At 47.9% G+C, this 13,142-nt stretch overlaps 1 protein-coding gene across 1 annotated transcript; it reads right to left on the reverse strand.

Annotated features, from left to right (window-relative positions):
• Positions 1-1,033: 1,033 nt before the first annotated feature.
• LOC146763819 (uncharacterized) lies at positions 1,034-8,904 on the reverse strand. The gene has a single exon (XM_085566649.1). It carries the CDS (start codon positions 1,853-1,855, stop codon positions 1,037-1,039), a length of 819 nt encoding a protein of 272 aa, XP_085422775.1. The 5' UTR covers positions 1,856-8,904; the 3' UTR covers positions 1,034-1,036.
• Positions 8,905-13,142: the final 4,238 nt, after the last annotated feature.

Genomic DNA, 13,142 nt, shown 5'->3' on the forward strand with positions numbered 1-13,142 from the left:
AACCAGAGACACAAGGCTCCTGGCCTACCCTGGAGACACAATCCAGAGATGCAGTCTGCAGAAAACAGCCAAGCTGTCTACATCAAGCACTGAAGAGCTGCCCCTTCTACCTCGAGGCTGTGCTTGAGCTGCCACAAGGGATAAGGACTATACCGGGGGAGACAAGTGACACCAGAGGTGTCTCTGCATGTGACAGCTCTCAGGGCACGGCAGTGACTGACCTCTCTGACATGTGCACGCAGGAATTGTGAAGGTCTAAAAGCAGTTTCTGGCCTCTCAGCAACAGCAACTGAAGCTTGGGAATGTGGCAGGTTGGGACCAGCTCCCCAGGTCCTGCCGCACAGGAAATCCTCTCTATGCCCTCAGAAGGCAGCCAACAGGATGGGGGTCCATCCTTCCCCCACCCACCAGTGTCTGTCCTCTTTGGAGGAGGGCAGGCATTGTGGCCCTTCAGGCCTCCTGCACACTACAAAAGGGGTTGATGTCACACATGTCACAATGACTCTCTGATGACACCACGGGGCATTCAGGAACTACACATAGAACGCACAAGCTCTGGCCTCAGGGAAAAAAAGCTTCCCAGTAGGCTGCCTAGCTATCAAGGAGTTTCCCCTTTCTTTATTTTTGATATAAAGTTACAGGTTTTACCATTCATAAGCAGCAGTACGTTCTAGTTTAGGAATAAACCAGATTAAGGTGTTTTTTCTAGCTTCTACCTACTAGCTTGTTATCCTCTTAACCTTGGTCACCCTTACATAGGTCTCTAGATTTTTTGATGTGTTTTTTGATGGAGAAGAGGTTCTATGCTCCAAGCTTGATGGTTGGAATTGGCTTTATTTTAGGAATTGTTAGTAGGACCAGTTTTGGTGTAAAGTAGTACAATCTGTGACACAAGTAACAGAACATACAGTAGCACCCTTCTTGGTAGGGTGTGCTCCCAATCCCTGTGCTACTCGGGGATGTGGGATGTCCGTCAGGAATGACTGGATTGACTATTTGTTGCCTGGGGTTCCCTGGAGGAAACCAATTGTGCTGGCTAATGCTGCTCACTCCTCCCTGAGGAGTCAGGGACATCCTGTTCAGGCCTTGCAGGTTGTTCCTCATTGTGATCCCTCCTCCTTTGCTCTTCTCTCTGTGTTTGTTGCCAAACTCTGTGAGACCTCCTCTGAGATCGTCTGCTTGTTGCCCGGGTTTCCCTGGAGAGATTCCCTTGTGCCTGATGACGGTGCTCACTCCTCCCCAGGCGGACTGGGACATCCCGTTCATGCCTTGCAGCTTGGTTCCAACCACGAGAAGTTTCAGAAGCCAAGTCCTGAGCCCTGCCATGCTGCCGGCTCCTGCTGCTTGAGGGGTCAAAACTCCGGGCCTGCTGACCCCTGCTGTGGCTATCACGGTTCTGCCTCCGGGATCTGCTTCGGTTCCTTTCCCAGCCTCTGGCACGGCTATTGCTGCGCACTCTGCTGGAAGATCTGTGGTGCCTGTGGCCTGTGGAATGATGCCGCCTCCTGTCTGCAGAGTGGCGACGATCTCTCCTTCCTCGATTACGTCTGGTGGAGCTGATGTAGTGCCCTATTGAGTACACCTCGTAGTTATTTTCTCCCACTTTGCGGAGGAGGTATCGGAAAGGCTCCCGGCAGATTGGACAAACAGGTCTATTGCGGGACCACTCCAGTATGCAAGGAAAGCAGAAAGCATGGCTGCACCAGCTCACTGAGACTTGGTTGTTGATGATGTCCAAGCAGATTGGGCACATTTGATTCTCTGAGTTTTGCAGAGGCTCAGCCAGGGGCACTTGGTTGTTGCTGGCAGTAGAGGAACAGGTGCCACCTTCTGCCAAGCCCTCCTGCAACTCCATCTGGAAATGCAAACCAGAGACACAAGGCTCCTGGCCTACCCTGGAGACACAATCCAGAGATGCAGTCTGCAGAAAACAGCCAAGCTGTCTACATCAAGCACTGAAGAGCTGCCCCTTCTACCTCGAGGCTGTGCTTGAGCTGCCACAAGGGATAAGGACTATACCAGGGGAGACAAGTGACACCAGAGGTGTCTCTGCATGTGACAGCTCTCAGGGCAGGGCAGTGACTGACCTCTCTGACATGTGCACGCAGGAATTGTGAAGGTCTAAAAGCAGTTTCTGGCCTCTCAGCAACAGCAGCTGAAGCTTGGGAATGTGGCAGGTTGGGATCAGCTCCCCAGGTCCTGCCACTATAGCTGCATAACAAACCCTCACTCACATATAGATTTCTCCAGTGGAGGAGGGCAGGCATTCTGGCCCTTCAGGGCTGCTGCACACTACAAAAGGGGTTTATGTCACACATGTCACAATGACTTTCTGGTGACCATAGAGCTTTCAGGAACTACACATAGAACACAGAGGCTCTGGCCTCAGGGGATGAAATGTTCCCAGATTCACTAGGCTGCCTTTCTATTAAGGAGTATCCCCTTTTTTTATTTTTGATATAAAGTCACAGGTTTCACCATTCATATCCAGTACTATGTTTGGTTAGAAATAAACCATATTGAGGCATTTCTTACTCTGTTGGCTTTGCAAGTTTGATTCAACTCCTCTTTCTCAGCACTGAGGAGGCCACACCTGAAGTACTGTGTCCATTACAGGACTAACCCCCATGAGAGAGGGGTGGACATACGGGAGAACACCAGAGAAAATTCTCAAGGATAATGAAGGAATTGCAGCATCTCCCGTGTTAGGAAGTGCTGAAAGTGCTGCCTACAGACTTTTCAATCTGAAGAAGACTCTGAATGGGATAATTTTTCAAGGGGTATCCATATCTGATAGGAGAGTGCAAAGAAGACTGAGAAGGGTCTTTTAAGGGATGCCCAGTGACAACGGGCACAAAGCAAAACATTGCAAGGCAAAAACCTTCCCTCCGAACATCAGAAAACCTTTGTTTTTGCTGTCACAGTAACTGAGCAGCAACAGATCTAGCCCAGGGTGCTCATGGGATCTCCTTCCTTAGAGAAACTCGGAAGCTCTGTGGCTGTGGTCCCTGGCCACCATCTTTCAGTGGCTCTGCTTAAGCAGAGGAGGTTGGAGCAGTTGACATCTGGCAATCTTTTTTCAGCTCAGTCATTTTGAGGTGATTCTATGACTTAAAGCACACTTGTGCAAGCTAAGAAAGCATGTTGGGGTTGCCTGATGTGGGAAGATTTCAATGCTGCTTTATGGTCATGAAGAGTCAGGTTTGCCTTATAAGTCAGTCATCCATGAATCTGTTGATTCCATGACTTTTTACCTCCAGGAGCTTGATCAGTGACTGCACAGAGAGCAAACAAGCAAATTGAAAGCATGAGGGCAGTATAGGGTTAAACATCTCCTTAAAGGTATTGGTATGTTTTCATAGCATGCATTGCACATCACCATTACAACTAATTCAACTTGCTGTGTGTCAGTGCTGTGAAAGAAAGTGGTCACCTTGATCCTGATGTGAATTACTTGATGGCAGCATCCTAATCCTTCTGTTTTGTGACAGTACTAGTCATGGACTCTACACACAGAGAGAGTATAGAGTCAAGGATGACTGTAATTCAGTACAAAAATTGAATACAGATTGTTTTCAATCAAAGTTTGGATCACCTCTATCTTTTGACAAAACTCTTCTTCATACCAGTCTCACTGGAAAGTAAAAATTTTCCAGATTCCCAGTAAGATTGTTGAAATCTTATCTCCACACACTTCCAAACTGAACCCTGTGTGATCAAAGATACAGGCCAACAAAAGGTGTTATTTAGGCCTTCATGGTCCCTCAAACAAGTGGAATTATCAGCACAGATTAATATCTGCAATTAAACCTGCCTACTCCTCATTCCTGAGCACTTCTTACACAGGATGGTTTTCATTGTTCTGTGTACTGGCCTCTCCAAAATGATGAAGGAGAGATGTGACTGGTATCCCGGGGACAGCATTAGGACTATTATAGAGCACAAATGCTGAAGTCCTAGTAAACAAAATAAACTCAGTACCAAGTGTTTTATACCAATTGAAACCAATTGCTCTTATCAGGTATATTACCTCAATGGGAAAGGATTGATGAAAAGGATTGCCAATTTATATAATGACTATTCTAGGTAGTGCCTGTACCAATACCTATTAGTTGTATCCAAACTCAATTGTGTATACAACTTCCTACAGCAGCAATTACAAGGGAAGGCAATGTACTTTCCCCACTGAAATTCATAAAGTAATCTGGATAATTCAAATACATTTCAAAGAAATGTTCCATTTTAGTGGCATCTAGTTAATTTAATCTATGACCCTGCCAGCTAGTAAAGATTTTATTCTAATACACAATTCTTCAGCATATATCACATATCCATTCATTGCACTGGGGTTAAATAATTGTGGAATTATTCCCTATCTGATAGCACAGAATATGGGTCCAGCAAAATGGGAACAAATAACAAGACATTCATGTTGATGCATGCATTGCAAGGGAACAACAAGGACTTATTGGTGCCAGTAACACCATTAATCTTGACACTAAACAAAATGCTTGTCACTTTAAAATCCATCCTGATGAACCCCTTGGAACTGTGCTTATAAACATTGGAAAGAGATGTGTTTTTATTAGAATTATTCCTGATTCCATATTGAGAGACAACATCTTGACAGAAATAAGCAAACATCTGTGTTCGTAATTTTATCTAAATTAGATGATTGTGTCACAAACCATGAAGTGCTACACATCCTGTCAAGATTTGCTACACACTCATATTGGAATGAACGTTGCACTGGTGAAAAACTACTGCAGCAAAATAACATGTGTTGGCTGCTGGAACACATCTGAAGCAATGGACAATGGACACAGAACTTAATCATCATTCATTCTTGTTTAGAAGAGGTACATTATACCTTGGAAAGAATGAAGAAAGGTGGATAACATCACTAGTGGTGTTCAGCTGGTCACCACTGTCTTAGGTCAGAAATGCAAGATGTGGCCGGGGGTGTGTATTCTATTGCCATCTGTTAGAGGTGGGGCAGTTATCTTATGTTAATTGGGACACCTGTTAAAACCAGGTGGGGCAGTTTTCTTTATCTCTTCCACGACCCATTCTCCCTCTGGGAAGATATCTTCTGTTAACCGGCCATTGAGTGTCACTGCATGAGTGACAAAATTGCATCATCCCACTGTGAGATGTTCCGTCCAGGGGGAGGAGCCAAGGATTCCTACCTGACATTGATATAATCTGACATTTCAAACACCACAGGCAGCCTTTTCCCACAGGATTCCCAGAGGAGCAGCTTTTTTTTCCACTGGCTTTCCAGAGGAAGACCAGGCCCATCTACACCACCCCTGGACCTCCAGAGGAAAACTACACCCCTCTACAGGCTCACTGCTTCAACAGAACCACACCTGTCACTGCAGGAGGGCTGCAGCCGCTATTTAATGGGACTGCTGCCAACAACCTGATCCACAGGGTGTCAGGTCATATTCTGACTCTGTCAGTGTTGTTTTGTATTACTGCTTTTTTTTCCCCAATAAATTACTGTTATTACTACTTCCATATCTTTGCCTGAGAGGCCTTAATTTCAAAATTATAATAATCTGGGGAAAGGGGGTTTACATTTTCCATTTCAAGAGAGGCTCCTGCCTTCCTTAACAGACACCTGTCTTTCAAACCAAGACAACCACCAATAGCAGGAATTCTAAATATAATGTTGCACATTACCAATAATTTTGTTGCTTTCTGTCACGTTAACCTTATTGTTAAATATTGTTATATATATTAGAGTTTGTCTACTAGAACTATTGCATGCATCTCCTCAATAGTAATGTTCTATCACATTCAACAAGGCCTTAAAAAAATTAAATCTGGTAACCTGATCAAAATTTTCCTTCAGTTTTAAACTGAAGCATAATATATCTTTGTTTACCTACAGAGGCAAAAGGGTGACCACAAAATCATTCACTGAAGCAGGAGAGAGATTAACTTTATTCATGGATTGTGCTGGTGCTGGGGGGAAACAGAGTGACAGAGAAATCCCTTCCAGACTTCCTTACCTTCCCAGATGTCCTAAACCAATTGGTATAAAGCTCTGAAACTTGAGGGGTAGGCAAATGACACAGTAGATGAAGAGCCATCTAGGGATTAGTCAGTGAACCCCATGCATTACAGCTGTTTCAAGTTCAATTTTTGCCAAAGTCAAGTCTTAGTAGCAAAAACTGTCTTTTTCCTTCCTTTGAAACTCCATAAGCATAAGGGTGAGCAGCAGGGACTGCTCTGCAGTTTTAAAAGCCTTCCAAAAAAGTTTATGGAGTTTTTATGCCCAAATCCAGATTGTGTCTAATTATTTTCCTCTATCACACAACCTGTTCAAAATCTATGCTTCCAGTGATCACCTCCAGAAGAATGAAAATTCCATATTTTTTTCTCCAGGAAGGCTGTTACAGATTGCATTACATAGTTTCCTTTTTTCCTTTTGTTAAATTAAAGCAATATCTTAAGTATCTTGAATATAAATTTCTCTTTCCTCACTTGCTACTAGGTCTGAAGAAAAAACAAGAGATGGTCTTATTTCCTTAGCAACAGAGTCAGGTGTGATTTATGCCACTGTGTGCTCCTGCAGCTGTCTCCAAGCAACAAAACAAACTGCAGCGCCAACTCTTGTAAGTACAATGTATGCAGGGGCTGAGGGAAAACTTTGGAGGCCAAATACCTATCTCCAGCATCAAACAGAAGGTAAGACTGAACAGACGTGTAGTTTTCCTAGAAAAATAAATAAATCAAATATTTTAAACATAGCAGTTCAGTCTGACAAATGCTCAGCATGCAAAGAGTAGTCTATTTTAAATCAGTCTGTGTTTAGGAGACAGCTGTAGATGTGTTTTAACACTTTACCAAGGTTTTGCCTTAGCTTATGAAAGTGGTACCACTTGTTTGCTGTCTCTGAGCTCAGAGGAGCCTTCTTGGAGTCTCTGCACAGCAAGAGCTCTCATGAAAAACAGAGTAATTGCATGGAAAAAAAATCAGTAATAATTCGTTGTTAAAGTAGTTGCCAAAATTTGCCAAACTTAATTTGGCATTTCAAAGCTGTTTCCTCTTTGAAGTCAAGAGGCTTGCATCTACAATGTATAATGTTGGCAAACACGGTGTCTCTAAATAGCAACTTTAAAGCTAGTGAGGCTTGCCAAATGTAATCATGACAGATAACACTATTTCCTTGAAAAAAATTACAGTTTTCGTTAAGGTGAAATTTGCTTTGGAATCTGAGGTTTCATGAGACAAAACTGCAGTTTGTGCATCAGTCTCCACAAACCAATACCTTTTAGCTGCTTGTGAGGTGCAGGTCTAAGACCTGGGGGTGAAAGCAAGCAACCCTCCCTTGTGTAAACATTTCATCCCTGCTGCTATCTTACTCATACTGGAAACCCATAAAACCTCTGAAATGCTGAAATTTCACCAGTGCTGGAGTCAGTGTACTCATGTTTCACACCCCCGAGCACATTCTGTCCATGCCAGCACGAATGCAGAGGAAGAGTGGGCACCACCCCGCCCTGGAGTTTCCCTGCCATGTCAGTGTGAACTTGCTGTGTTCTTTCAGCCTTTGAGAAATGGAAAATACCCACAGGCCAGGGTCTTCCACTCCTTGTTGGATGCAATACTGGCATCCATGGCTTGCAATACCAGCAAGAATAGGGGAAATGTCACTTGTTGCAGAGGATAGATAGATATGATTGTTATCTTAGCTAGTCGAATGTTACTTCTACCCTTGGATGAATCCTGGAGTGAAATGGACTGTTCCATCCCACCCCCCAAAAGATTGTATGGCTCATCCCACACCTCTGTACCTGCCCCTAAAACATCAATGCCTGTAACCCCATTGGCCCATGCCTTGTCCCAGCCCACCTAGGAGCCCCTGAAAAGGGAGCTCAGAGGGGCCATGCGGCCTCTTGGACTTCCTCCCCCTCTGCAGCTTCCCCTCTCCTAAACCCTCCGTTTCTCTCTCCCCTCCCCTGTCCTCCTAAGCCTGACCACGTGCTACGCCTGAGAGCACGAAGCTCAGGCATTCCTGAATTCTCCAATAAACCTCTCCCCCCAAGAGCAAGCTTCAGAGATCTCTGCCTCGCTACACCCCCACCGTGCAGAGGAGCATAATCTTCCCACAACTGGTGCCCGACGTGAAAGAAAAAGGAATCCACGAATCTCGACACCTCCATGCACGGTAATTACCTGTGATAGCCTCCTCTTCGCTCTGAGCACAGGCTGTCATTGCTAAGCAATGTAGAAGCCTTATCTCTTTAAAGTTTGCCGAGGCAATTTACCCTCGAGCACCATCGCCTGTGAATAGCGGGCTTTTGGAGCTCTTGGGACTGCCCGAGCAAGGAACCGCTGCGGAGCTGCAGCAAACCCGAGCTGTGAGCTGGTGGCACGTGGCCACGTTAAGAGAGCGCACCGAGCACTGCCTAGCACTGCCTGCGCTGGAAGCCCCGAGGGGGGAGGTCTGAAGGTCCCGAGCACGGAAAAGCCGTCCGGAGAGACGCCCGGAGCTCTGAGGGGACCCGTGCAGAGTCCTGAGGAGAGGATCTCTGCTTTAGCGAACTCGAGGTGAGCTACACAGGTCTAAAATATGGGACAATCCCACTCTACCCAAGATAGAGATCTCTACAAACAATTGAACCATCTTTTACGTAGTTATAACAGTACTTTGCCTAAGAAAGAGTTAAAATCCCTCTCGGAATGGGTCCTGCCCCACTTCCCTCATGCGGATCGATCAGCTGCCTTTACCAAAGAATTCTGGGACTCAGTAGGTGATAAGCTTTTTATTGAGATTTCCAGGAGAGACCCGAAGGCTTGCGACCTACTCCCAGCTTTTAGAGCTGTGGCCGAACTGTTCGTTCCTCAAAAGTCGGTCCCGGCCATGTGGCCGGCCCGCACGGCTGCTGACGGCCCCGCCGCGATCCCCATCTGCCCCGCCCCTCCCGCCACCGCCGCGATCAGCCCCGGCCCCGCCCACCCGCCGCGGCCGCCGCTCCTGTCCCGGCCCCCGCGGCCGCCCCGCCCCCCCCACTGGCTGCGGGGCTTGTGCCCACCCCGGCTCCCCCCGAAACCCCCCTAGCAGCGGCGGTTGCTACTTTCGCTGGCTCCTTACAAAGCGCCTTCGCCGCGTTTCTACAAACACTCGACCCGGCACTCGCAGCCACCGCCTTGCCGCCGCTGCCCGCGCCGGGAGGGCGCTTGGCCACGCCCACAATCCCGGACGCGCGGCAGGACACACCGGGAAGCCCGGCGCCTCCACCCCAGCCTGAACCGCGGCCGCGGGGGGACACCCCGGGTCCCCGCGCCGCGACCCCGCCACCCCCCACCTCCCGGCAACCCCCCCGCGGAACGTGCCCATCGTCAGCATGCTCCGGCGGGGCGGCAGACGCGGCCGCCATCTTGGTTCGGCCGGCGGACCACGTGGTGCGCCCCGCGCATGCGCAGTTCGCGGTGCCCCCGGTCCGGCCGGTCCCCGTCGCCTCTGCCGCGCCGCCGATAGAGCCTGCCACTCCCGCCGCGCCCCGTGCCGCGACCCCACCACCCCCCGCCTCCCGGCAACCCCCCCGCGGCGCGGGCCCAACATCAGACGGCTCCGGCGGGGCGGCAGACGCGGCCGCCATCTTGGCTCGGCCGGCGGACCACGTGACGCGCCCCGCGCATGCGCGGTTCGCGGTGCCCCCGGTCCGGCCAGTTCCTGCCGCCTCTGCCGCGCCGCCGATGGAGCCTGCTGATCCCCACGCCGCCCGTGCCGCGATGTGCGATCAACCAGAACCCCCGAGCTCAGCGGCGGCACCGGCAGGACCCCCGGAGCCGCCAGAAGGAGTTCCACCGCCGCTGCCGCGGCCGGGGAATTCCCAGTCACTTCCGGGTTCGCCGCTAAATCCCTCCGCTTCGGATACCCGCCCGGAACTCTTTCCAGCCGCGCAACAAATAGTTCCCCTCACACCACCGCCCCCGCCGCCCCTGGACGCCTCTGCCCTAGGGCCACCAGCAGCTTCTCTGAAACCACAGCCTACAAACCCTACAAACTCCCCAGCCAGTCTGCCAGCAGGAGATGATGATTCTGCAGCCTCAGCTTGGAGAGATCCCTCTGCATCCTCAGGTTTCTCCCATGAGCCTTTGCTGACAGTCTCCACTCCTGCCCCTCTGCCCCAGCTGTTGGCAGCTGCTGCATCTAATTCACAGCTTAGCATGCAGCCAGGGAAAGAGGAACAGCACCTGGCAGCTGCTTTGACGAGTACAGGATCCACGGAGAACTGTGCTAGCCCTACCAATACCACCCCTGCTGCCTCAGTTTCCCAGGATGCTCAGGGGATCATTGATGGCCTCCAACTGATGGACAGGCATATATCCAAGCCTCATGGCCCCAGAGAGTGGACAGCTGTCCCATCTCTGGACGAGAGAGAATTCCTAGTAGCGGCAGGAGATAGTAGCTTCCCTTTCTCCTATGGTTACCAGCTGTTGGGGGGTACCATAGAAAAGACATCTAAAGCCCTAGAATGCAGCTTATTAAAACAGAAGAGGGAAATGTATCAGGCCACACCCCAAAATAGGTTCAGCAAAGCCCCATACGCATACAATTTTTCAAATTGCTGTATAGGACAGCCTGACATCCCCATTTACAGACACTTTCTGAACAACAAAAAAGTAAAAATAAAAGTCTTAATCAAGACCTCAGTCACAGGACAAATAGAAAGCCCATGCAACCTTGTAACATGGGAGAGAGGGTTTGCTTGTGTCTCTACAGGCGAAGGACTCAGATGGATCCTGGCAAAGAATGTAAGGCCTTACCATACACCGAAATCTAGCAGTGCCCTCACAAATGGCAGTGACTTTGCAGGTGCAAACCAAGAAGCAAGTGCTCAGATTTGAACTGTGCTAAGACGAGATGAAAACTACATGCCAAAAACAACTCAAGACTATGGACATTTGTTTTCACATGCATGTTACTTTTGTACCCTTGTTGTTACATTTGTTCTCTTATTTCAAATTTTTGTATCGAGGTTTCACCTATAGGTTAACCAAAGACAAATGCCTGGGTTACTCTGGCCAAGACTGCAAGCTCTGATACCATATCTCTAACTGATACAAAGCTCTAATAGACTTTTTCAACCTAGTCAATTATAGAACCTTCCCCAAAAGGTTTTAATAACACTACCTCAGTTAAATTCTTCCATTAGACTAAAACAGTCAAAAGGTTAAAATGCTCAATCAGTAAAGAAATAAACACCACCTCGATTACAATTAATAATGTAGCTAAACAGTTTATCTGAAGGTTTGAGCTCTGCATCTTGGCTGAAGGAACTCTGTAAAGTAAGCTTGATTGTTTTAAGAATAATAAGTGTAGTTTCACTAGCAATATGTTATGTACCCCAAGTTGTGCAAAAATAGTAATTAAGTCTGTATTTACCTTTTAAAAAGTTTAACGAAAAGGGGCAATTGTTGCAGAGGATAGATAGATATGATTGTTATCTTAGCTAGCCGAATGTTACTTCTACCCTTGGATGAATCCTGGAGTGAAATGGACTGTTCCATCCCACCCTGCAAAAGATTGTGGCTCATCCCGCACCTCTGTACCTGCCCCTAAAACATCAATGTCTGTAACCCCATTGGCCCATGCCTTGTCCCAGCCCACCTAGGAGCCCCTGAAAAGGGGGCTCCGAGCGGCCATGCGGCCTCTTGGACTTCCTCCCCCTCTGCAGCTTCCCCTCTCCTAAACCCTCGTTTCTCTCTCCCCTCCCCCGTCCTCCTAAGCCCAGCCACGTGCTACGCCTGAGAGCACGAAGCTCGGGCATTCCTGAATTCTCCAATAAACCTCTCCCCCCAAGAGCAAGCTTCAGAGATCTCTGCCTCGCTACACCCCCACCGTGCAGAGGAGAGTACTAATCCCACAGTCACTGTCCTCCAGAGCCCAGGCTAGCTCAAAGATAGTCCAGTGGCAATTGCAAGAGTGGGGAACCAACTAGGTTAGGGCATTCCCTGAACCAGAACCTCTGAGCCAAATGCCCAACAGTGGGGACCCCTGGAGATGTGACAAGAATCAGATAAAGGAGGCAGGAGAGGCTCTCTTGCATTGTGAAATTCAGCGGGTTTATTGGGTGAGGTGAGGGAAAGGTACATACACAAGAGATGAGAGCCGAAGGGAACAAATGCTAGCAGAGCCTTGAGTACAACTTTGCAAGGTTTTTTTAAAACTTCACAAAGCAGGTGGTGGACACAATGAGACAACAAATGAGCAACTCTTAGGGTGTGTTTTCAGGGATGCCACAAATCGGGGTAAGGGGAGGAAAGACGGTTCGATCTGGGATTGGTCCCGGAGGTGAGGAATGGGGCACTTCCTAGAACAATGGGTAGGGTTTAGTTTGACAGACACGTCAAAGGGGCTGGGTTGCCTTGACCAGCAGGAAAGGGTCTGGAAGGAATGGAAGAGATTCTTTGAGGGGCAGCTGGATAGGAAGGTACAACTTAGGAAGAACATGGGGAATAACAGAACATACCACTTTAACAATCTACCTAATATAACTTAGTAAAATAAACATGAACCACATCAGGGAAAGGCTTTTTTGGGACCAGATTCAAAATGGCATGAAGATCTCTTAAGAACTGGGTTTGCTGGGGCCAGGTTGGTATTGGTTCTGGCAGTGCTCATTAGGATTCAGCCCAGCCAGATAACCAATTAGCAGCAATTTCTGCCCTTCCCAGGCAGAAATCAATTTATCATGCTTCAAACTTTCAAGTTTCCAATTCCTGGGCTTTTACCTAAGCAGTTGTCCTCTGAAGCCAACCTGCCTAATTTCAGCACATTGGTCAGTAGCCACCTCGTATCCTTGTATTTGTGAAAATTGCTTGGTTTTTTTAATATGTTTGTCCTAAATGGTTTCCTTTTTTCCTTTCTCTCTCTCTCTCTATCTCTCTCTCTCTCTTTGGTGTTTTTTTTTTTTTTTTTTTTCCTTGTCTTTGTGCCTCATCCTTTAGGAAAAGGAACAGCAGTCTTACAGCAGAATATTTAGAGCATTTCCTACTTCATACTTTTTAGACCATTCCCTTTTACTTCATATATTTGTCCTGAATTTAAATGTCATGTTTCTGTAAACCTTCTCTAGAAGAGCTCTCACTGAAACATTTTTATGGCACTCTACCAAAGT

This window comes from Lonchura striata, chromosome Z (assembly GCF_050655825.1).
Source record: "Lonchura striata isolate lonStrDom1 chromosome Z, ASM5065582v1, whole genome shotgun sequence".
Lineage (NCBI taxonomy): Eukaryota > Metazoa > Chordata > Aves > Passeriformes > Estrildidae > Lonchura > Lonchura striata.